General features: G+C 34.8%; 1 protein-coding gene across 1 annotated transcript in view; it reads left to right on the top strand.

Moving 5' to 3' along the window:
- LOC150102389 (endoribonuclease Dicer-like) overlaps positions 1–27,383 on the top strand; it is a 187,215-nt gene that overhangs the window by 111,310 nt on the left and 48,522 nt on the right. The window contains 3 exon segments of the mRNA XM_090399451.1: positions 1,193–1,406; positions 14,192–15,933; positions 15,935–17,143. Coding sequence (XP_090255577.1) covers positions 1,193–1,406; positions 14,192–15,933; positions 15,935–17,143 — 3,165 coding nt within the window.

Genomic DNA, 27,383 nt, shown 5'->3' with positions numbered 1-27,383 from the left:
TGTTCTTCTCACCTTGTACCTTTTAAGAATTTTATTTCATGTCTGGTTTTCCATCGTGATAACCAACTATCTGTAGCGTTAAAGCTCACATGGCTCAGCTTTCTTGCTAACTCTTCTGATTTGGTTTTTTAACATTTGACCATTAACACACACGTGTCCCACTGAAGAGACCTCAATAAAGGTCGCAACTAGTCTGGGTAGTGGCCCTTCCCTTAATGCATAACATTAGACATATCTGCAAGGAGATGTGTTTTGCATTATAGGAGATACTGAGGTAGGAGTGTTGGTAGCCTGCTCCACTTTTGCAACGAGTTGTCCTGGTGTTGTACCACCTTACCCCAGTCCTGAAGATACTTTCAGGCACAAACTTTGTTTGCTCACACTTGGATAAAGGATTAAACTAATTTTATTATACACACGTCTCGTTCAGTTAAATAGAGACCCATTGATTGAGAGCTTCTTCAACACCTGGATCCTTGCCTTCTTGCTTCCGTTTTTGAGATTTTCTCTGTTGTCCATCACACGATGCCCATTCTTCTCACAATTTGTCCCATTGACCTAACAAACATGCAATTGTAGATTCTGGAACACTGTTTATCTGTGCCAGTTGACGATGACTGGTGTTAGACTTTTTTATTTTGTCAGGTAAAGTGATTTTATCTGCTAATGTTAGATCTTTCCTTGGCATCTTGACAGAGGCCTTATAAAAATAAAAAAAAAATTTAATGGCTATGATTTTTTTACACTTTTTTACTAAAAAAGTGTAAAAAAGTGTTTTGCTTTAATCAAAAGTAGGCTACCTAGTAGTCACTGTATGTTGAATCGTTACACTGTCAAAATGCGCGCATCCTCTCTACACTGTATTCGTGCATTGACTGACAGCAACACTCTATGTAACTCACTACACATGTGCCATCTACAGCCACTGTCCCGATAAAGCGGCAAGGTGGCCCAAATAAGCGAAGCGACTTTGGGTTATATTCTCAATTTGTTTCTGTTCTTCAATATTTGTCCCAAATAAATGGCTGCCCCAAATAACTGGAATCTACTGTGCGTGTGTGTGTGTGTGTGTAGAGAGAGAGAGAGTTAAATATTGTGTGCGTGTGTGTGTGTGTGTGTGTGTGTATGTAGAGAGAGAGAGAGATAGTTAAATATATATATAATTGTTTTTTTTGTTTTTTTTTAAATCCAGATCTGCAGTTTTCCTGTTTTCACACGTTCTGGAGAAGTAACTGTTATACTGGAACCATTAGAATTGGATATCTATTTTACAAAAGATCAACTTGATCAGCTCTCATATTTTCACAAGTATACCTTTGCAGATGTACTGCGTTTAGAGAAGTATCCCATGCTATTTATTCCTGAAGACTCAGAGAGTTCATTTTTTGTGGTTCCTGTTGGAAAATGTAAGTTCAGCTTATAGAATTGATTTATTAATTTTTGATTTAACATGAAAGGCATTTATGATACTTTTGTTAAAAAAATTTAGATTATAATAGCTATTTGATGTGAATTTGTCAGGGTGTTATTCATCTTCATCAAATTCCTGACACGTACCCACAAGGGGTATTCAGAATATTATGATAGTACTATTATCGAAAAGTTGCACATTACTGACTTCCTATCAACAATTTTTTTTCAAGTTAATCTCTTATCTATCAAGACTCCAATGTTATCAGATCTTATATATCTTTCTTCTAAGGCACTTCTTACTGTATCAATCCACATAGGTATTAGTCTTCCTGTGGATCTTTTTTACTTCCATCCTGGAAAAGAACATGTTTTGTTAACCTTCCCTGTTTCATTCTGTTTAATTGACCATACCTTCTGAGATAAGCTCTTCTAACACATTCCTGAATGCTACCAATATTAATTTTTTCCTCCTAATATCCTAATATTTAATATGATACTATTATTGTTGCTATCTGTTCAGGCTTCTAGTTTTTCTAAGATCTCTCATATCTGTAGTCTCTAATCTTTGATCAAGTATTTTATTTCTAATCCAACTCTCAGATCCATAACATAAAATCGTTTGAACACTGTCTTGTATACTGCTAGTTTAGTTTTGGCTAAATTATCTCTTATTCCACATAAATTTATTCAACTGGCTTGCCACCATATTAACTTTACTTATTCTATTGTCTATTTCCAGATTTAACTTGCCACCACTAAAAATTCTGCCTAAATATTTCACTTGTTTTATAGGTTCTCCATTTAGAATGCAACTGGAGTTTTCCTGCCTATTTCTATAGTTTTAGCCTTTTTATTTCTGATTTTCATGCCAAATTTTGTATAGCTGTTATTCAATTTAGTTAATGAATCCTGGAGACTTACTCTGGACATGTTTAGGAGTAGAACATCATCTGCATAAAGCAAAGAGCTAAGTTTGATATATCCAATTCTAATATCAGGTTTAAAATCACTTTCTTTCATAATATGATCCATATGGATAATGAATAAGAGTGAAGGCAATGTGCATATTTGTCTTACACTTGATGTAAATCAAACCATCTTCCTGTATTCCCTTTAGTTCTAACTGCTTTAACTTAAATATAGACTGTGTATTGCAGTGTATAATGTTCCATTTACTCCATATAACTCTAGTGTTTTTAGAAGCTTTTTCTTGGGCATCTTGTCATATGTGTTTTCTAAATCTATATAATTTAAGTACGTATCCTTGTCAAATTCCTATGATTTCTCGACTATTTCTTGCAAAGTGAAAATCTGATCCTGACAACTTCTGTTTGATCTGAATTCAGGGCTGGCCTGGTTGGCTAAGTAGTTGTCGTCTGCTCTCCAACCAACAGGTCGTAGGTTTGAATCCAGCTGTAAGCACTGATGTTTATTATTTTCTTACCTTGTGTACTGCTATAACGTTTGATATAGTGCAGTATGACCTTTGTTCCCTTGTGCCATTAAATCTATAAATCATCATAATAATCTGAATCCATCTTGTTCTTCTCTATGTTTCTCTTCCATAATTTTTCTCAGTCTCTTTTCGAGTATGCTTGCACAAATCTTACCTGGAACACTTAATAGAGAAATTCCTCCGTAAATCTCAAATTCAGCTCTATTCCCTTTTTTATATATGGAAGCTGTGAGAGCTCTTCTCCAATCATCTGAAATTTGACCTTCTGACCAGGCCTTCTGAATACGCAGTAGCCACTGTAAAAACTTTTATAACTCCATACTTAAGCATTTCTAGTCAGTTATCATCTACTCCAGTTGCCCTTCCACATTTCTAGTTTTTGATAGCATTTTCTACCTCAAATATTGATATGTATATCTGTTTGCTTTCTACTATGGTTGTTTGCAGTACAATAGAGTGCATAAAGAAAATTTGGAGGAGTCCTCTCACCAGGAAAATTCCGATTTGGAACCTCCTCCACTTAGACACGAAGTTGAAAGAGCAGTTAAGCAGCTCAACAGCAATAAGGCCCCAGGTGCAGATGGAATCCCAGTAGAGCTAATTAAGGCCACAGAGAATGGAGGGATACGAGTGTTTCATAGATTGATTACAAAGATGGCCTGTTGACTGGAAGAAGTCGGTTTTCATACCACTACATGAGAAGGGAGATATGAAGGTTTGCAAGAACTATAGTTTAATATCTCATGCAAACAAAATTTTATTGAAGATCATGCTAAATAGGATTGAGGCCATAGTTTATGCAGAGATGCCTGAGGAAAACATTACCAAAGATCAGATCCTTTGCCTTGGACTGATCATAGAAAAATATAAAGAATTTAGACTCCCTCTGGTAATGTGTTTCTTAGACTACTCTAAAAACTTTTGACTGTGTTCAGCATGTGGGAAGTAATAATGAAAAGAATGGATTTTCCTCAACACGCTATCAGGTTGATAGCCATCTTGTACAGGGAGCAAGAAGCCACGGTAAGAACAGATTCCTTGCCCACCTTCTTTTCCAAACTGATAAGCTTCAGTTTGGAAAAGAAGTTAGGCAAGGATGTTTACTTTCTCCTCACTTGTTTAGTATACAGGGTGTTCGGGATAAATTTGACAGTTTCGTAAGGAAAAAGAAAATCTTCTTTGTATCTATTAAATTTAATGAATTGACAAAAAAACATTACAGGCAGAGTTAATTACAATACTATCAACAAGATTTACTCAAAATAACCACCATTAGCATCGATCACAGCTTCAATTCTGCTTCGGAACCTCGAACAAGCTGATGCTACAGTCTCCCTGGGAAGGGCTGCAAAAACTGTTTTAATTTTATCCATTAACTGGGCTTTTGTATTACTGGAAGTGCGATTGGTGTCTTTTTCAACTGCGCCCCATACAAAATAATCCATGGGGTTAAGGTCTGGGGAGTTTGGAGGCCAAACATTTGGACTGGTGAAGTCGTAGAAATTTTCAGACAACCATTTTTGACTTTTCCCAGAGGTGTGGCAAGGGGCCGAATCCTGCTGCCATACATACGGCCTACCATTGGCTACCCTTGTTATCCAGGGCTTGACTACAGTTAGCAACTCCACGAACAAAGCCCGAATTCCAATGCCAGGGTTCTTCAACACCTGTTCCTGCAGATTTGCGAGGAATTCTGCTGTACGAACGCAATCAGATCGTCTGCTAGGGATCTTTCTTCTTGCTACATCCTCGTAGTCACCATTGCAAGTCTCTAGTTCATGCCTGATTGTTTTTACTGTATTCAGGGAGCATTGGGCAGCAGTCGTAATATATATTTTTATTTTGATGGCGGGCACGAATCATCATGATACAAGTTATTCTCTTCCATGATTCAGGTGGGTTCCAGCTATCCATCCTTTCTGACATCTTGTATATGAATGAAGAAGGGTCCAAACTTTTAAATGAAGAGAAGTGTGTGTTAATACATGTAACTTACGGAAAAATATAATTAATTATAAATATGTCAAATTTATCCCGAACACCCTGTATATGCAGAGGACATCATGCGTGAAGCATTGGATAAACTTAAGTCAGGAATTAGGATAGGTGGTAGATTGATCAGTAATCTGAGGTATGCTGATGATACTATACTCTTCTGTAATGACAAGGAAGAACTAGGACAAATTCAGATCAGTAATAACAGAGGACTTCAACTCAATCCTAGTAAGACAAAGATCATAGTTAAGGAAATACAAACAGAGAAGCTCTTGAAAAACAAGTGTCCCTTAATGGAGAAAGAATTGCTGTTCAGAAGACGTCAGTAGAAGATTAGGAATGGCACGATTAGCCGAGTGGCTATGCGCTTCGCAACCATATGCCTGGGAAAGGAGTGTCTTGGGTTTGATTCCCATTGCTAACTCAAGGAGCTTTGGATCTTTCTCAGACATAGCCAAGTTAGCCAGTCTTGGGCATGGACTGCAGGGTTTTTCTCCCCAGTTTATCTGGGGTACATATCCTGAGCAGAAATCCAGCAGATAGCATTACTATTATTACCCTTGATCTTTTCTCCAAATTTTCCCAAAACATTTCTATATGACTGGTGGGATTAATTTCCTACTCTGCTGTTTAGATCTCTAACAAGTACCACTTTTTCATCTCAGCTGCCTGCTCTGGTGCCTCGTAAAATTTCTTGACTTCTTCCTTAAGAGACCCTTCTGTGAAATTATAGGCACAAATAAGTTTCATTGTTTCATATTTGCTGTTGAATGCTATTGCTACTCTTTCCTTTCCTTGATCATTATTGCCTGAATATGACACCCCTACTTATTATTAGTAAGTAATATCCTGTTTTAGTAAGATCTCAGTTATGCTAATTATGTCCATATGGTACTTTTCCAGTTCTTCTGCAACAATTTTCTTTCCATTAATACTCCTTATATAATGATTGCTGTCTTTAGTTCTTTCGATGTTGGTTTGTTCTTCTTCTTCTACTAGATGTTGAACTTGAGTCTGTTCCAGTAGCCGACTTTACGCTGCTTACCCTGGTTCCCTGATGAAAACACCGGTGCCTTGTTTATCCGGATGATGCCCAAGTGCTGGCATGAAATCTCATGTTGCACCATCATATTATTTGTGGTTTAAGGCTGTAGAGAGTACAGTTTGGTCAGCTAAGTCAAAAATTGCCAGCCCATCCTCATTCATTCAGTACTAAACAGATACCTATTAATAGGGATGCACCATGTGAAGGTGAGAATTGGACATTAGGCAGAAGCCCTAGTTGGTTCTCTGCATTTCTTAAAGGTGATGTGGAGGTCTTCTCCAAGTTATTTTGCTTTGACACTTAAGCAACTCTTTAATTTTTTTATTTAATTTAATTTTATTTTTTTGCAAAGAATTCATTTATTCAAATACATTAGATTATAAATTTGCTTATATGTAGATACCAGATATGCATTTTATTTACTCATTTATGTTTTTATGATTATTTATTAATACCTTTAATATGCAGATGCTTTTTACATACATTTTATCTTATTCACTCATTTACCTTCTTATAACTATTTATTTATTATTTGGAAGTTTTTCCTGAAGTAATTTCAGGACTGGGCAACTCATGTATAGAGGCTAATGACGTCACATCACTGGCTTTAGTATCCCATAATGCAAAGCACATATCCTTTGTTTGCTTACACTTGGATAAAGGATTAAACCAAGAATATAATTTCTTGGCATCTTTTTTACCATCTGTACTACTGTAACCTGTGTCGTGATGCAGTATGATCTTTGCTGTTCTTGCACCATTAAACTGCAAATCAGTCAGTCTATCAAGCAAGCTATGGTAAGATGAATTTTTTTCTTCAGCTGTTCTGATATACATTCTGTTGAACCAGGGCTTAGAAAACTGACAAAAATTCTGAGCAGAATTAGGGATGAAGGTCTTCATGCTGGTAAGGATAATTCCTGTGACTTGTTCAGAGTAGGTGTTAGGGGTGGATGAGCTTATGCAATAGTCTAATCATGGAACAGAGGAGTAGAAGTTCCAGAGGTCATCCCATTTGGTACCTTTGAAGTAGCAGAAGATGCAAAAGTCGGGAGTTGCTTGAACAAAGGCATTCAGTGAGAGAGGAAACTTGTACAAGATTGTGGTCTGAGTTGCTGAGAGAAAGAGAGAGAGAGGAGGTGACCTCTACAGAGGATTTGAAGGAAGAGAACTGGTTAAAAAAAGATCCAAAATATTGGGCAAGCAAAGAGGGTTGCCAGGAATATATTGTAGGTAGATGAATGAGTTGTAAAAGGCAATCCTAATGACAAAGATTTCCGCTTCTCATCCAGCTTGGTCAGTGGCTTTGAAAAAGGGGAGCCAGTTGGAATTATAGACACTGAGGTCGCCTAGAAAGAAGAACTCGCTATTTGGATGGCCTGATTGTAGATAGTCGAGTTTCATGGAGAGGAATGTAAAGAGGTCTGAGTAGTTATTGTAGTTTGGAGAATGCTAAACTCAGCAGATAAATATTACTAGATGATCCAAGGAAACCTTGAGCCAGAGGATGTCAATTTTGCTACACATGTGGCAAAAGGAATTGTGTTGTGTGTAATTTGGACATTTGTGGTGGACAGTAATGGATGTACAGTAAAACCCGAAGGTGCGCGGTAGGTGGGACCAACAAAAAAAGCGCGCAAGTCGAATTCGCGTAACTCGGGGTATAATTTTGCATATAATTTATATATACAAACATACAATTGGGACCAAAGGTTTACAAAAACACTTATTTTTTTAAGAAATATAATCATAATTGTAGTTTTTCATACATAAAAAAAAGAAAGTTATTTTGATGTCAATGGTTTCATAAAATCTAATAGATTCGTCTGACAGCATAATGTCTTTTTCTTGTCATGCAAAATTTCTTCATAGCAACCTAATGATTTTTTTATTCGATGCCTTGTGGCTACAATTCGTTCCTCGTTAGAATTTATGTCCTCCAAAATCTGTAAACCTTTCTTTTATGATTGTTCTTACTGTGGATTCCTGTAGATCGAACTTCTTTGCTAGCTCACATTCATTCCGCCTTCAAAATCCTTAATAATGTTGAGTTTTGTTTTCAAAGTCAATGTTTTTCTTTTCCTGCTAGCTGTAGAAGAATCGGATTTGCTTCTTTTGGATGACATTATTATTTTTTATGTGATGAAATTTTTATCAAGAACATAACATTAAACAATCGCGAGGTTTGTAGACTATAAAAATCGTGTATGAATGGCGACCATGCGAAACACGTCAGTCTTGTTCACAGCATGTGTGACACTGGCAATGCGGCCGGCGCCTGAGATACGACTAGTGGTGAGGCATGAAGCAGGACTGGAATATGTACATATAAGAAACAGCATAACTCCGGATTCGCGTAAGTCGGGTATGACTGTATTTAGGTTTCTGTCAAGAGTAGGAGGTTTGGTCTTGGATGACTGTAAGTGATGGTGAAATGTTATTTACGCAGGTGTTAATAATGAATGTTAGTGAAGTGAATGTGAAGGTGAGTTTAATGTGGATATTTTGGCATGATTTGTGTGAAGTGGCTGGTTGCATTATGTATTTTTTATTGAAATTCGTTTATGAGGGGGATTCTTTTTCATTGCAGTTTCACTGTCATTTTTTTGCGAGATTCATCATTACTTTGTTCATGGTTAGATGGAAGGACGTGGTGAGAGAAGAAAAACCCTTGGACATGACATCCATATAGAGTGACCAGTCTCCTTGCCATAATATGGCCTCAGAGTTCAGCATTGGTTAAAGTCACTGAGCCAGGTATTCTGTGATTAGCTAAGGGTGGAAACTAGCTGCCCATTGTTCTTCAAAAGTTATTTAGAACCTTGCTTGCTCCTCTTCGGGAGTAAAAGGCATTAGCAGATTAATTTAAATGTTTTTATTTCATTACTTCATATGTGTAATTTTTTTATTTTTATGATACCTTCATATATTGCTGATGTAATAATTTCTTTCATATTATTCCATTCTTTTCCTTACTCAGTTTCTTTAATAATATTGATTGTCATCATATTTTAGTGAACACCCTTGAGGGTATAATCTGATATTATGCCAGTCTAACATAGTTAATGTTTAGTGACAACAAGGAAATTTATTAGTCATTAAAATGTGAAAAATACACCTACTAGTTTTGCGTACCTAAAATAGAACTGGTGACTTCATCAGAGCTTGATAAACATAAAAAATATATAAATAGATAACAAAGTTGGAAAACACTGAAAAACTGTTACAAGAAAAATAAATCCATTCTAACAAATAAATGTGAAGTCACATGGCATGCATTAGTTGTCTGCAGTTGATGACGGAAGTTGACTGTTTGAAAAGTTGGAGTCTTTGATGTTAAAAGATTTAATAAGCAATTTCCATGTGTCACTTATTATCAGTCCTTGGGTTTTTATTCAGTGATCCACATGAAGGAATGACTATAGCTGATTCCTTCATAAGTCTGAAATAAAAGTTTTCATCTAAGCAAGGATGAAATGTTCCAGTTAACTGCATGGTTGGTATTATACGGAGATGTATCATTTTTTTATGCTCGACATCTGCAACATGTTCCTTCTTTTTCACCTCAAATCCATGGCTTGGCTCTCATGTGGGCTAAACACACAAGGTTTGAATAAGTTTCTAAATTACTGTGACATTGTGATCTTTGAAAAGATATACTATTTTAATTGATAGATTGCCAATATATGGATTTGTGATCAAGTCTCTGTACTGTATTATTATTTATTTATTTATTTTTTAATGCCCATTGATAACAACAACAAAAAAAAGTTCATTCTTTAATTGTTAAGAATTCCTGACTATTTTCCTATCAGTAATGTCCTTCTAAATTGGCCTGTTAATTTTTCAGGTCTTTCACTTGAGATTTGATGAGTTCTTATATTTTATTTCTAAAGCACTGCTGTCTCCATCATCTCCATTATATTTTGGTTTTTCGTTGTTTTTCTTTCCATGTTTTGGAAAGAAAAACAACGAAAAAAATTTTGTGTACTAATCCTTCATCTCCTATTCTATTTAAATGACATACTTTATCTTAGATTCATGTGTTAAGGCTTAAGTGCTGGGAGGACATTTAATGGAGTATAAACAGCACTGAGAAAGGATTAAAAACTGCTTTAATGCTATCGATATTTTGCTCAGTCACTGAAACATCTTCAGGGAGTACAAACTAGTACTTGTAATACACACACAGAGCACTAAATGAAATACATTTAGGTTTTTATAAGACTAGAGTCCTAGTCTTATAAAAATATAAGACTAGAGTCCTATCTACGTGAGGCATCCTTTATGGCTATCAGTAGGAGGCCTTGCTTGTGAATTAGAATCTCAAAGGATTGATGTTTCTCATATTTTGGGGAGTTTCTTGCATCCATATTTATTTAAATTAGGCTGATTTTTGAGGACAGCAGATTCCAAAAACAGCCTTTCTTTTTTAAATTTGCTGTGATAGAGCATCGTTTTTTTCTGGTTGATCCTATCAGTAGTATCCAGTGAATGGTCCATAACACCAAACTGACCATAGTCATGATAGCATATATATTTTTAGCGTTTATATTATAGTTGATCTATTTGTTTGCCCGTATGTCAGCTTTTGGGAAAGAGGAACTTTATATACAGGATATTTCAAATTAAAGTATCCCTATTCAGCACCATCTGCAGAGAGAGAGAGAGAGCCAGCAGATGAAATATTCTCAAACTTGGTGGGACCCTAACCAGGTCATGGGAAATAGATTTTGACATTAAAAAAAAAAAATAGTTCAACCACGACTGAAAGGGAAAATATGGCATTGTGAGTGGGAGAAAATTACATCGATGTGAACTGGATAGTATGTGATTGTGATTCCAAAAAGTGTGAAATGTTGGCGCAAAGAACCAGGCTATTTCTTTAAGGATTTGGCTATTTTTTTCAGAGATGTACTCTTGATGTATAGGATGATGGCATTCCTGAAGCTCTTCTAAAGGGATAGTTGTGGTGGATTGGGGAAAGATTAATGATTTTTTTAATTCTGTAGGAACTGTATCCAATGGACAGGAAGATGTCATGTATATGGTTGAGTTCTGTTGAAAGAGAGAGAGACTTCATGGGAAAAAATTCTAGGTTCTATTGGTTAAGTTTTAGCAATGCCATATTGTTGAGGGGTGGGGATGATGGGAAAGTTTGTAAATGTATCTGCTTGTGTGAGTGAGTCTTGTATACTGTGAAGGAGAGGTTACCATTGTAAATTCATATAAGCCAAATAGAGAACATGTCTATATATCTTAGCCAGATATAAGGCTTGGGGGGGGGGGGGAGGCTAGAGCTTGTTTTTCAAAATTTTCCATGTTAAAATTGGCAAGTGGGAGCTGGGCTCCAGAAATACAATATAAATCTCCTAGATACATAACAAAATTGTATTCACCCAAGGTCTACTTTATAGAATTATTGTTATAAGTGATATTTTCAAAAACTAATTGTTATGTTGACAAAATAAAGTAATACATTATTTAATTCTTACTACACATTACATTTAATTATACAGAAATATCCTTTTCTTTCAATGTGGGTTTAAAATGTATGCCACTAATACTTACTGTTCATGATGTCTTTTCTTGAATAAAGTCTTGCAGAGAGAGAGAGATTCATTGATGACTTCAACTTCCCTATTATAAGATTTGTTTGATTAAAACTCCTTTCATGTAACAATGCACTTGCTAGTATACAACTTCAAGAAGTTTATTCTGATTACAATTTTTGTCCATAATGATCTTGTATGTTTAAATGCTTCCCCACAAATTTGAACTCATTACCACTTGTTCACCAAATTTACTGAAACTGTTTCTTCATTATCATCAAAATGTTTACTGAAATTACCCCAAATCTTACTTTTTTCTTTTCCAAAATCTTCCAGATCTTCAGGTCAGATTAGTTTCACACAGCTTTTATGTAGATTATTGCTTTATCTATTAGATATTTTCGTTCAACATTTGAATAGCTCTTTGCATTCAGATAATGCATTATCTGAATACCATTGTATTTTCTTCATTTTCTTGAACTAGCCTTTTAATGTTGTAGCATCATAACTTTTTTTTCAGCCAGCTATATAGTCCAAATGCATTGCCCCTGCAGTCAGTGCCTCACTATATTAGACACCCAACTTACTGAATAACGATACTTGAACTTCAGGATTTTTGTTTGTGACATGACTGCTACTTTTTCTAATTCTTTCAGTCTTTTTAGTGAAGTCTGGTGAAATGTATATAATTTTCTTACTACTATTTTAATTTCAGCAGCAAGGGGAACATCTTTAATAAAATATAAAACAGCCAGATTGAAATTATGTAAAATACAATGTGTTGATATAAGATGGGACTTTTCTCAATTTAATTTTGCCACTAGCCCATCATTTTTTTTTCAAACATTTATCTGTGCTATTTGATCCATTGCCTACTAAATACAAGTTCATCGTAAGCAAAAAAAAGTTTGCATGTAAGTTATCTTCATGACTGGGCTAATTGCATACAGAGACTGTTGAATTTGCATCAGTAGCCTAGTCATGAAGATACTTTACATGCAGACATTGTTTCCTTTCCTGGCCTGAAAAGGAGTGTTCAGTGCAATATGGACTGCTGAAGTTAGAATCACTTGTTCATTTCCCTCTCTATGTATTAAACTGTCCTGAAGCTTGCAGCAGAATTTATAATAAATGCCTCTTTCAGCTTTTATCTAGGGTTTAAATAAAGCTCTCTCGAGTTTTATCTAGGTATCTCATGTAATGGATAAGTTCATCCTCATTTGAAATAACTGTAGAAACATCTAGAAGAAATCTAACTCCACTGAAGATTTCAATTTCCTTAACTAATTCTTGTATAATAATATAGCAATAACTGACACATCATTTTTATACTGGCTCAATTAATTTAATAAGTTAATTCCTTCGTAATTACATAGGATGCTCTCTCTTGGTTGGAAATAAAACTTCTTTAATGAATTTGTTAGTAACTGCTCCTGATCAGATAACTTGACAGTGAATAAGAGAATTTTAAAATGGGTGGGGGAGAATAAATTATGTGAATAAACTAATATATTTCGAATGCATTTAGAACCAGGATGAAAATTGAGTTGTCACTTGTTTCTGATAACTTGCTTGTGGCGAGTGGATTTCTGGAGCTCTGTACAACCCAAAGCAGTTCCCCTTTATCTGTTTGTAAATTTTGTTCTTCCAAGAAAAATATCCTGAATGGATGGCAAAGGAAAAGAGGTCTAGCGTGTTAAAAGGAAAAACATTTTTTAAGGGTGTTAAGGTCATTCAAGGTAATATTGGTAAACATTGAGGTGGTGTCAAGGCTAACCAATATATCAGTATTATTTAACATTAGATTCTCAATAGAAGTTTTTTTTATATAGAAGGCAGTATGACCAGTGAGGGGGTAGAGATAAGAAAGCGCACTAACTATTTTGATAATTTATAACATCGACAGTCAGCGGTATCTACTGTAGGTCTTGGGGGGGGGCAAGAACTGAATGGTTTGAGTTTTTAGTTATGTCAGGAAGATACTTTTTTGAGTAGTCTTTTTAATTGAGTAATCTGAGTTTTACACAATTAAAAAGACTACTCAGAAAAGTATCTTTGTTTTAATTGTATAATCTGAGTTTTTCCAGTGCAGCAAAAGAAATTTAAAAATAAAAATAAAAAGTTCCATGACATGGTTGCCTTCTAGGGGATGACACTTGAAGAAGAATCTGAGTTTTAGTGGGATGTAGATCCAAGTAGTCTCGGAGAATAATATCTATTTTATGATTGTATTCAGTGGTGTTAAGAACTACCATGTTGTGATTCTTATCTGCTCCATTGGTAACTATGCTATTGTCATTTTGTAGCTTTCTAAGAGCAGTGAGTTGGTCAGAAGATAGATTTCTTATGATCTTAAGAAATCTGTCATTAGCTTGGGGAGATAGTATATAGGTAAGCATTCGGATACAATTAATAATTTATAGTTTATAACAGATGAACATGTTATCAAGATATATTTACAATAGAAAACTCACATAATATTTGTTTTTATTAATTAAAATATTAGGATTCATTGCCAATTATGTTAAATAGTTAATCTGAAAATTGTGTGAACCTTGTTTGTCTCAATAGTTTTATCTTAGGAACAGTAAGTTTACTAACAGTAGAACTTTAATAAGCACTCATTCTTGGTGAAGTAGATCAGTTTATTTTTTAATGAAATTTAATGTTATTTCTTTATGAAGCATTCATTTAAAGTAGTTACTAATGTTTTGAAAATTTTGTTTCCAGGTTCTGAAACCAAAAAATTTTCGATCGACTGGGATTTTGTAGCTGTGATTAATCAGCAAAAAGGTGTACTACCAAAAAAAATTCCAGAAGAAGAAAGAGAAAATTTTACCTTTGAAGTAGAAAAGTACCTTGATGCTGTTGTAATGCCATGGTATCGAAATCTTGACAAACCTCAGTTTTTTTATGTTGCTGAAATATGTAGCAACCTTAATCCAAAAAGTGATTTTCCTGATGCTGGATATGAAACATTTGAAGGTTATTACAAACAGAAATATAGTATTACTATTATGAATTGTAATCAACCACTTCTAGATGTGGACCATACATCTGCCAGACTTAACTTGTTGACTCCTCGCTATGTAAATAGGAAAGGAGTTACACTTCCCACTAGTAGTGAACAGACAAAAAAAGCAAAAAGAGAGAATTTGCAGCAAAAGCAAATTCTTATTCCGGAATTGTGTATTATTCATCCTTTTTCTGCATCATTTTGGAGGAAAGCTGTTTGCCTTCCATGTATTTTATATCGTGTCAATTCTCTTCTTTTAGCAGAACAGCTGCGAATAACAGTTGCAAGAGATATATCTGTTGGAATTCCTTGTCTTTCAAGGGATTTCCATTGGCCAATGTTAGATTTTGGGTGGACTCTTGCTGATGTATTGAAAGCTCAGAGTGCTCTTAAAGAGGAAGTAGAAGCCCATCAAATATCAGATATAAGTTTTGAAAATTCTTATCATAAAACCGAAAATAGAAATACTGTTTTTGATACTTCATTTCCAACTATAGATACTTGGTCTAATGATATGGCAAATTGTAATGCATCTAATATCAGCTCTTTTGACCACAATAAAAACAATAATCCTGATGATGAGGATGATGCAGAATTAAGTCAGATAAATTTTAATAATATTAATGAGTCTTCATCAACTCTTCCTTTATGGACTCCTGTCACTAATCCTGAAGTTGAAAATAATGATCATCCTGTACCAATGATCAGATATGGCTCACCCAGTGCCTTTGAAGATTCAGGCTGGGATTCTGAATGGGATACAGATGATGATGATACGACTTATTTTTCTTTAAATTTGCCAGGATTAGGATATATTTCTGCACCAGGTGTATTCAATGTTGCTGGTCTTTCTTTAGATTTGGCTTCATGCAGAGATGATGATTTGTGGGATAGTATGGATGAAGAATCTGTATATGATGAAAGTGAATTTGAAAAGGTGACACAGAATATAAAACCTCTTTCTCCAGAAACTGGAGTCATAGTTCCTCATACATCCCCTGTACATAAATCATCTGTAGAAGAAATGTATGAGTCATTATGGCTCTCAAATCTTCCTGAAATGAATGCTGAATTCTCACTTATTGAAAGTGGAGAAATTGATGTAATGGATAAGTTGATGGAATTGGAAGTGCTGAATAAGCATGAAAAGAAAAAGAATACAATAAAATTTTTAGAAAATGATGAGTCTGAAAATAAGGAAAACATCAATGAAGGTATTTTCCTCCAGAATTCTTCTTTCTCTCATGTTTTGTTTGCAATCAAAGAGGTTAAAACTGAGAAGCATTTGCGTAGCATGCAGAATATTAATGAACCTCCTGTGGTTGAACCATCAGAATTTGCAGAGATAGATTGTACTTTAACTGAACTGTCAAATGAAGTTGCAAATTCAGAAGCTTTCAGTAACAAAGTAACAGAATCTACTCTGGCATTTGGTGAACTTTTGCCTGATCGTGAAAAAACTAGAGTTTAATGATAGTGAAATTTTTCGGGTTCACTTTGATGAATCCCCAGATATTTCTGAGCATCCAGGACCAAGTCCAAGTATAATTTTGCAAGCTTTCACCATGTCAAATGCTAATGATGGTATTAATCTTGAAAGGTTAGAAACTGTGGGGGATTCATTTCTAAAATATGCCATCACTGCTTATCTTTTCTGTACTTATCCAGATATTCATGAAGGTAAGCTTTCATATCTTAGAAGTAAACAAATTAGTAATCTTAATCTTTATAGGCTTGGTAAAAAAAAAAGTCTTGGGGAATTAATGGTTGCAACCAAGTTTGAACCAAATGATAATTGGCTTCCACCATGCTACATTGTACCAAAAGGCCTAGAACAAGCTCTAATAGAATCTGGTTTACCAGCAGGACATTGGAATATTGGTAATCTTAGTGATTTGACACAAATGAATGAAGAGCAGATTAGGCAAACTGTATTAGAAAAAAACAAAGCAATCCAAGGAATTGATAATATCCTGGTTCTCACAAGTCAAAATGCAGAGAATGATGCTTCATATATTCCTTATAATTTGTTAACTCAGCATAGTATACCAGATAAAAGTATAGCTGACTGTGTTGAAGCACTTATTGGTGCTTACCTTATAGCTACTGGTCCAAGAGGTGCCTTACTCTTTATGTCATGGTTAGGATTAAGAGTTTTGCCTTTTAATGATGTTGGTACAATAGATGACAGTTCCTCATCAGAAGTGACTCCCAAATTTGGATTTTTAGAACCTCCAAATTCACCTTTATTAACTCATGTTCCTTGTGCTGATCATAAGTTGCAGAGATTACTGTCTGGATATATAACATTTGAACAAAAAATTGGTTATTCATTTGTTGATAAAGCTTATTTGCTTCAGGCTTTCACTCATGCCTCTTATCATTATAATCATCTCACAGACTGCTATCAGAGGTTAGAGTTTTTGGGAGATGCTGTTTTGGACTATCTTATTACCCGGCACTTGTATGAAGATCCCCAGAAACATTCACCTGGTACTTTAACAGATCTCCGCTCTGCTTTAGTAAATAATACATTTTTTGCTTCACTTGCAGTGAAGTATGACTTTCATAAGTATTTTAAAGCAATATCACCTGGGCTGTTTACTGTTATCAACAAGTTTGTAGAAATGAAAAAGAAGAAAAATACTGGATTTGATGAATATGAGGTATGTAGTTTGTTTATTTATTTTTAATTGCTTTTGTGAAGTTTTATATATTCAGAGCTGTACAGGTATTATTCACATCCATGAAAAAAGTTGTTTACAAAGCTTTGCAGTATGTCACACAGTAAAAGTATATCTACAGGAATGACTTTCAACTGATTCTCTCTCTCTCTCTCTCTCTCTCTCTGTGTGTGTGTGTGTGTGTGTGTGTGTGTGTGTGTGTGTGTGTGTGTGTGTGTGTGTGTGTGTGTGTGTGTGTGTCTAACACAAAAAAATCAGGAGTTCTGCTGAAGTTTGCCTAGTAATTGTTACTGATTGATAAATAAATAATTGCATGCTTTGCTTAAAAGCTGACTTTTTTGTTTGTGCACAACTGTGATGGTTTGCAGTGGTTTTGATATTTATCTGGCTGAAATAATTTTTGTGTTGGTCTAATTGGAAAAAAAAAAGAAGTTCGCAAAGCATCAATCATAACAAACTAAATTGCACTGAAGCAAAACATGGTCAGTAATTATGTACACTGAGTGGCAAATTTCTTACATATGTTCCTCTCATCCATTCTGATATTCATGTCCATTCGAAGCTGATATTAAGCAATTCTATGTTTGTCTGTCTGTGTTAGTATGTATTTCAAATAGTGGACTTGACAGTGATACATGTAACTTGAGTGTGGTATTATGAGCAGCATCAACCATGCTGCTGCAAGTATTATGGAAACACCCTGCAGGGGTTTTCATGTATAACAGCATTTCTAATGTACTGAAAATGGATGAACAACAACAAAAAAAAAAAACACTAGACAGTTATGTCTTATATCAACCAGCAAAAAACAGCTCATTGATAATAGTCTTTATGATGCATGTTGGCAGGCAACCACAAGTGTCAAGTCTGACTGGTGGATTAGTATTAGTCATATGGTAGTTTGTACATTATAATAGTGATTCTCAAGGGGAGCATATTGGAATCCTATCTTTGGTGTACAAAGAAGAAAATGACTACTGAATTGACCCTAGTCTACTAAAAACTAGAATCTGTGGGCAGGGATGAAAAAAAAGGTTATCCAAAACAAATTTTATTTTCATTTGTCTCTTACTGACAGAAGGGCTCAGTTATGATGACAACAATGGCATTAATTAGTGGATCTATTATGATAGGTTGTAGCAATATAAGCCGACTGTAGTAGCATGAGGAGTGTTGTATTTTCTTATTATTATCTATATAATTATTAAAGCAATTTGAAAGTCTAAGGTTTAAGAAAGGGTACTAATAAAAGATTAAGTTATTGCAGTGAAAGAAAAGAATTAGGATTTAATTTAGAAATTTATTATTAGGATTAAAACTTGTTATCACTGAGTGATCTTAGCTATTCTCTGACAACAGAAGGACAGTGGTGACCTTAGTGTGTGTGTGTGGGGGGGAGTAACCCATTGATCTGCTTCGGCTATATCTTATATGAAAAACAGGAAGGATAATTTTTGATACTTTGAAATACATGCTCTGAAAGGTGTGTCTAGTTGCTTAAAGATTATGGGCACATTTACACTGAAATGCAGCTTTAAGAGTGTTGATACTTGTAAACCATAAATCATATCATCCATTAATACAAATATCCTTTAACTACTTAATTTACTTTCGTTTAACACATTTCCATTAATAAACAGATAAATATATGAATAAAGAACTTATTATGGTATCTTCCAGCTGACAGTGGAAATATTCACTGAATACTGTGTATAAGTAGCCTCTTTTGTTGCCATGGGCCTGATGAATCATACTATCACATCTGTCTGCCTATCCCAAACAAATAAAGAGAAACTTTTTTTCTTTTGTTATATTTAGAGAAAGAGGGACGAAAAGTGCAAAAGATATGAAAACTGAAGAAGGCATGGGGAAGACAGAAGTGGAAATATAAGTGAATATCTATTACTGATATGAATAAAACCGAATGATAAGCATTTTAATTCTGGAAAGTGAGTTAGAAACATTTTCATGTTTATTGCTAACTTGATCACTAATTGAGAAATTAAATGTGAAGAAACCTTAGCCAATCTTTTCACAAATGGAAATTTGGTCCAAGTATGAAATCTTACTTTCCAGAATTAAAATCCTTACCATTCAATTTGTTTTTATTATTAATTGACAGTTGCTTATATACAATCTTTGAGTCTTCCTCACCATGCATACTAAATAGGTTATAAATTAAGTACTTCTTACACTAAGAGAATAGCAGTGGCTTGAACCAGTGCCTTTAATGGCAGGGCAGAGTGCAGTCTGTCGCAGTTATTAGGAAGTTCTTCTGCTGAATAAGAACAACTTTCGATATACAGTCATCCTTAGACTTATATCCTTTCGAATATATGACCGTGATCCCATAATGGAATAAATAACATTTTCAACTATACTTTCGAACAAGATGCAAGTGATAAAGTAAAAAGTTTTTTTTAGCAACAATGCCGTGGCAACAGCGCGTTCAGCGGCAACCTCCCTCGGCAGTCGGCACTTAGCTTCAACAGTTCCTTTGTTGATTTGTGTTTGAAAAATATGTTGTGTATTTATCGTTAAATATTTCTCGATATTTTGTGCAACATGGCCCCAACGTGCCCAATTTAAAAAACCTAGTGAAGAATCACAGAAAAAAGAGGCGAGCAATTGATCTTGAAATGAAGTTGCAAGTTCAGTGATAGTGATGAAGCAATGACAAGGTCCTATCGGTGATTGGAAAAGTTACTTGCATCGTGGATAGAGGACCTGAACCAAAAGCGCATACTTCAGCACTAGGACCATAACCCCTAAGGCACAAGTCTCTTCAACATGTTGAAGGAGAAAGCAGGACCTGATTATGACTACGAATTCAACGCTTCTTATGGTTGGTTCAGAGATTCAAGAGGAAGAAAATTATTTGCCACAGCAAATATTTAACATGGATGAGACCTCCTTGTTTTGGAAAAAAACGTCTGAGCAGACAATTCATCCACAAAAAGCTAAAATCTATATCTGGTTTCAAAGCTCTTAAAGACCATGTTACGATTCTGTTAGGGGGGGGGGGGTAATGTGGCTGGATATAAACTGAAACCATTTGTGATATGGCACAGTGAGAATCCATGAGCCTTCAAAAACATTAGGAAGCATACTCATCCAGTTCATTAGTGGAGATATAAGAAGTTGTGGATGACTCAAAAATTGTTTGCAGGATGCCTTAATCAGCTGCTATGTGAGTGAAATGGAAAGCTATTGTGTGAGAGAAAATGTAGAATTTAAAATGTTATTAATTCTAGATAATGCTCCAGATCATCCATCTTATATCAGTGATCTTCACCAAGTTCAAGGTCATGTTTCTCCCTCCAAACATTGATCCAACCGATGGATTAGGGAGTTCTAGTAGTGTTTAAGGTTTATTATCTACAGAGAATTTTTTCACAAGCCATTTCTGCTAATGAAGGAAACGACCGGACTCTCATGCAATTCTAGAAAGCATTCAATATTTATCATGCTATTAAAAATATTACTGTAGTTAGTTTGGGATGAACTGATCTCTCAGTGTATGAGTGGTATATGGAAAAAGACATTAAAAAGGTTCGTGCATGATTTTTAAAGTTTTGGAAAAAAAAATGAGGGCTTTGTAAATTGAGTGAAGAAATAGTGGTTTATATTCCGATCCCATATTCTCCAGTTTATGCAACAACTTTTCGTGTGGTATCCTATCACATGCATTAGAAAAATTGAAAATTATTATAGTGTATCCATTCCTTTTATCCAACTCGGCTGTAACATTGCTATAAAATATGAGCAAATTTGTAAAACATGACCTTCCTTTAGTAAACCCATGCTGCTGCTCTATGCAGAGTATAGCTTATTTGTCTACCCATTTCTGTATGCGAGTTCTTACCAACTTCTCTAAAATTTTCACTACCACCCACACCAGAGATACTGATCGGTCAGTAGTTAGACACATCAGTTTTTGCACCACCCTTGTAAATGGAACTATCACACATTCCTTTAGCAAACGTGCTGATATTCCATCTGTCCCTATTGACAAATTCTTATCCAGGTTATGCAACAGCTCTTGAATCTCATTTTCATGAACCTCTAACTCTTCAACCAGTGTAGCAGTAAGGCTGATATATCTTAGCAAAGTGAGCACTCATTAACTTTTGACACTAGAGTACCATCTGCATTCAATAAAGTTATTCTTTCATTCATTCATTCTTTCTTTTGCTTGTGGCATAATGATAAAATTCTTTTGGATTGCCTTTAGCTTGTGTGGCTAATTTCTTTTCATACTCCGATTTAGCTTTCCTCACAATGCTTGTTACTTTTCTGGCCTAAGCCAGTGGCGGTGTAGCTGGGGGGGGGACGTGGTCTTCCCTGGGCCGCACTTTGAACCTTACCCTAAACGTCGTTTTGACTTTTTGTAGTATTTTTGGTGTCTATTGAAAGGAGCAGCAAAAGCTCTAGCAATGCCACTGGCCTGAGCTTTATATATTTCGTAACTCCTATCGCTCTTATTCTCATGATATTCTTTCCACATCATCATCATCATCATCTTCTTCTTGTGGATCTCTTGCTTTATAAAGTTGCACATCCATTTCACTCCCGACTTATTTATTCTTCGAACACTAAGGATACATTCAGATACCACTCATTTAAGCACTTTTTCAAAGATTCCCATGCATTGCTGACATTTTTCCCATTCAGTAACTGTGGGACCAAAAATAGTATTATTCTAAGTTGATCATAATTTCCAGAACAGGTTACATGTTGAACTGTAGTTCGACATGTAACCTGTTCTAATTGGAGCATCAATATAATTAGATACTTCCCATGAAAGCACAGCATGATCACTGTCCCCAACTGGTGGTAAAATAGCCATATTCTTAACAGAGACCCCTTCTGATCCTATGAGGAAATCCAACACGCTTTGTCCTCAAATTCCTTCTTTCACATGCTGCTTGAGACTTGTCTCTCAACAATTCAGTAAATTCCTCTTCTTTCTTATCTTGATTTTTCATCTACCCAATCAATGTTTAGAAAATTAAAGTTGCCCATTATGGCAATGCATTTCTTTGTCCCCTGCAACTGAGCCACCAGGTATGTAGCAACACTCCATCATGCATTTCATTTTGTTAGCCTCCACTTCACACCAGATAGACTCAAACTCACTGCTACATGGGATGTTGTACATCATTGCTTTCCTGCGGTTCTACCCTAACTGGACTTAAGTCATCTGATATCATTAGTAGTACTCCTCCTTCTCCTCTCCTATCTCTTCTGTCATTCCTAAAAATAGTGTACCTATTACACTCAAACTCAGTTACCATATCTGATGTTGATAACCAGGTTTCACTAATGCCAACAATCTCAGGCTATATCATATTCAATAAAGCAACGAACTCAGTCCCTTTGTTTCTTATGCTCCTGGCATTTGTGTGTATAGACATAATAAATTAACACCAAGCTTATTCTTATAATTAGATATGCACTCTATTTAACCTTGTTTTAGAACTTTCTCTTTTACCACCCCAGTCATACTTAAAATGTCCAAACCCAAAGCATATTTTTCCATCCTTTTGCCACATACATAACCATGTTCAAAGACATTGATATCTTTATCATGTTTGCATACCAGAGCTGAACTTTCACACACATTTTTCACATTCCTCCCTTGATAATTTAGTTTTCCTGACTCTCTGCATTAGGTCTCATACCAAGAAGTAATTTTTCCAGGCTCCTTATGCCAAATGAATTCGAGTGCATATTTAACCCTCAGCCCATGTCGGTGGGACTTTTTTGTCCAGCCAAAAACTATTGGTTGTAATATCTTTTAGGATGGGACAAGTAGCACCATCTATTTAGCGGTAAAAAAACTTTAGGCCGAGCATTACAATGTAGGCTTGTAGTCTGTTAGTTTCGGTTTGTCCTTTCAGGTGTGAAGAGGTCTTGAAGTTGCTGAAGGACAAAAAAGTCCCACTGACATGAGCAACGGGTGTCAAATGAAATATTGAGTATATGCTCTTTTTCATTTTTTTACTGTGTCTGATGATATTTTTGTGCAAAAATTACTAAGAAGGGTGAGGTAAGTGTTAAAACAATTTTTACGACACTTTTAGCCAAAAAAAAATAGTTTTTGAGAAATGCTAATTTTTCGAAATTTTTAGCTCCAAAAAGAGCTCTTCGCAATTCAAATGAGATTGTTTATTCTCTCTGCAAGCGTGAGTCTATTAATTATGTCGAGAGCGAGGCATCCGAAGAAGAAGATGAACACTTAGAAACGGAAGAAGAAGGCGATAATTTTTCCACCGCCGAAGACGAAGAGAACTTCGAGATGCCAGCTACTTTAACTGTGGGACGAAGACCTTATATTCGAGGTAGAAACAGCCACAAGTGGTCTTCAAATGCTCCAGAAACATGTGGTCGTCAATCATCGGATATTCGAGCGCATTTTCCGTCTCCATCAGGAGATGCGTTAAATATTCTCCATTAGATGAATGGAGCTTGCTTATAACGGACGATATTTTGAACATTATTGTTTTGCATACTAATCAAAACATTCGATCTGTTGCGAGTAACGTAAACCATACATTTTGAATGAATATTTTTATTAAATAAATCGTAAATAAAAAAAATCATGCATTTATACCATTTTTTGCCTTTTTACGATTGCTGTAAAATTAGCAACTTTCAATTGCAAAAATAATTATTGTAATTTAAAGATACGATTTTGTCATTAATTTGGCATTAATGTACATAAATTTACCTACAAAACTAAAAAAAAAACAAGGGTTTTGGTCTATTACAAGTGGAGATGTGAATTTTTAAAATTTTTCTGTCTTTTTCGCACTTTTCCGATGCTTATTTGTTTAAACAATTATTTAAATAATTTTTTTGCTATTGTTATTGATTGTACCATGTTTTGGAATGTATTAACAATGTGCTCTGTGAACGGCTGCTTAATTATTCAATGAAAACATGGTTTATGTTGATTGAAAACAACGACATGGGCTGAGGGTGAAGATCATCATCTGGAGCCTGCATGCATGCATACACACACACACACACAGAGAGAGAGAGAGGTAAGTTACAGTACAACAATTCAAACAGTACACAGAAGTATCACTAATTTGGTCATTACTGTACTGTACTTATTATACTGACCTCACCTCTGGTGGTGGTGGTGGTACCTGACCACAGGTCAAATTCATATTAACTTTAATGATACAGCAATAGTAGCCTAATTAGCAATTTATAAGTGCTAAGGTCTGTTGCTTGTACTCACAGTAAAATGGTTTAAGATAGCCTTTATTAATTGTACATTCACCTACAGAAGCTGTAGAGGAGAAAATAAAATATGACTTTTATGAAAATACTGGAACTAATCCTTGAAAAAATTTCATGATAGGATATAATCGTTTTATTAGGAGATTTCATTGGAAATGCAGAAAGCTATATAAAAAAAATTATTGGAAACCAAAGCCGTCGTGAAGAGACAAATATTAATGGAGAAAGATTAATTAATTTCACAGCATCCATAAATTTAATAATAAGCAACACTATGTTTATGAGGAAGAATATACACAAACAAACATGGAAATCTCCTGATGGACATTCAATCAAATTGACCACATCATAATCAGTAAAATACATAGTAATTGCATTCTGAAAATCCGGAGCTGAATGTGTTAGTGACCATTTTTTAATTAGTGCTGTTCTTAAGGTTAAACAGTAAATATTTTTAAGCACATGCAAATCAACTGAAACATAATATTAACAAAAACTAAAGAGAGAAAAAAAAATATGAATTCAAATTAAAATAGAAATTTAAAAATATGCTGCTGGAATGCAATAGGAATAGAAGAATAGAACAGAGAATTTATGAAAATATTGAAAATATCTGGAATTGTATCAAGGATAGCATATAAATAGAAGGAGAAAGTTCAATTGGAATTCAAAGTCAAATACAGCATAAAATATGATTTAATGAAGAATGTGAACTGGCAGAAAAGAAAAAAAAAATAGAAATATTTCATTTAATTACCCAACTGATATGCATGCTGCTCAGAGATACAAAGATAGCAGGCAAGGAGGCCAAGAAAATAATAAGACATGGAAAGAAAATTTAAAATGCATGAATTGAAGAAATCCAGAAATACTTTACAGTAAATAACCCAGAAAATTTTTCCATGAAATTAAAAAATCAAAAAAGAGGCCGCATCAGAAAACAACAATAATCAACTATAGCAATGGACAAACACACTAGCCACTAGAGATAGAATAGCAAACAGGTGGAGAGAGTACTTTAACAAACTCCTAAATTGTGATGAATCTGTTGAGTCCGTTAAACAGAATACTTATCATACTTGTCACCCAGAAATATTTAAACATCTGAAGTAGAGGAAAGTATAAAGCAGCTGAAAGACAACAAGGCACTGATGAAATAATAGCCAAACTCAAATATGGGGGTAGTGAATTAACCACTCGTATACCTCATTTGGTAAATTTAATATGGGAAAAAGACGAGATCCCTACAAAATGGAAAGAATTGTTAATCATTCCAATATATAAAAAGGGAAACAAATATGAATGTGAAAATTACAGAGGGTATTGCTATTGCTGCTGTCAGCAGGCTACAAAATTTTATCTAATGTTGTACTAAAAAGAATCTTACCTTATTCTGAAGAAAATATATGTGAATATCAAACAAGACTCCACAGAAATAGATCAACATTTGACCAAATTTTTACACTTAGACAGACACTGGAGAAGAAATGGGAATATAATTTGATAATCTGCCTGCTCATATTTTATTTATAGACTTTAGAAAAGCATATAATAGCATTTATAGAGAAGGCCTTTAGGGAAGTATTAGATGAACTAGGAATACCTCATGAGATAATATGTTTTAATCAAAATTTTCACCACTGACAGTGGAAGCATGATATGGAATTAGATCTGAACCTTTTGATATTAAGACAGGATTGAAGCATGGAGATGCCCTTTTGCCCATCCTTCTTAATTTAGCATTAGAAAATTGTATTCGAGAAATTATAAAAGATAACAAACAGAACAGTAATATTTGGATATGTAGATGATATATGACTTGTTGGAGAAAATGCTGAAGACATTAGAACAAAATTTAGAAAAACTCAAAATTGCTGCTAGAATTCAGTTTTATCAATCAGGATAAAACTGAATATTTAAATGTATGCAGAAATCACAATTGAGCAGAAAATGACCAATTTACCACTGATAACCTGAAATTTAAAAGTGCCACCTCCTTTAAGTATTGGAACATTGATTACTTAAGATAATAAAATTAGTACAGAGATAAAAGCTGGAATATTTTTTATTATTATTTATTTATCATCCTATTATCTTCTCCATTACTGGGTAAAGGCCTTTCCCATTGTGGGAGGGTTGGGTCTCCCATGGTGACCCACTTCATCTTGGGAGAGTGTTTCTATAGTTGTATGAAGGTGGAAAACAATCAAAAACATCCATGCCCTTGGCGGATTCGAACCTGCAGCCTCTTGACTGGAGAGTGGATACACTAATCACTCAGCCAACCAGGGTGGCAAAAGCTAGAATACATGCTGCCAATAGATCTTATCATTTGCTCCATCATTTATCCATTATCCAAAATTTTATCAGAGTTTAAACAGAAATATACAAAGACAATCATTAGTCATATTGTTTTATATGGAGCAGAAACCTGAGCATAACAGACGGCGGTGATGCAAAAGCTTTAAAAATAAAATCCTTAGAAAAGTCTATGGAGCCATAAGATATAAATATAACAGATATTGGAGAAGAAGACATAATCAAGAACTATGCGGATGCTGTGTATCCCACTTCTAGTTGATGAAATTAGAGCATTCTGATTGAGATGGCTTGAACATGTGGAAATAATGGGTGAGGAGAGAATAGCTAAACAAGCATTCAAGATGAAGCCTTATGGAAAGTATCTGAGGTAGACCATGGATGCATTGTGAGGATAATATCCAAAAAGACTTAGATGAGATGGGAATTCAGAATTGAAATGATAAAGCTCAAGACAGAAAGAAATGGAAGAAGGTGGTACATAAGCAAACCTTAGAGGTTCAGTAAAATGATTATGAAGAAGAAGAAGCTAAGGTCTGTTATTCACAAAATATGACTAAGATCCTGTTGTACTGCAGTTCTAAGTATTATGACCTGCTTAAACAAAAGATTATATAGGTTTAATATGTTCCATCCATATTCTTAAGAT

Source organism: Typopeltis vanoorti, chromosome 10, assembly GCF_054136105.1.
Source record: "Typopeltis vanoorti isolate ZY-2024b chromosome 10, IOZ_Tvanoo_1.0, whole genome shotgun sequence".
Classification (NCBI taxonomy): Eukaryota; Metazoa; Arthropoda; class Arachnida; order Uropygi; family Thelyphonidae; genus Typopeltis; species Typopeltis vanoorti.
This window is presented reverse-complemented; position numbering and strand designations above follow the sequence as displayed.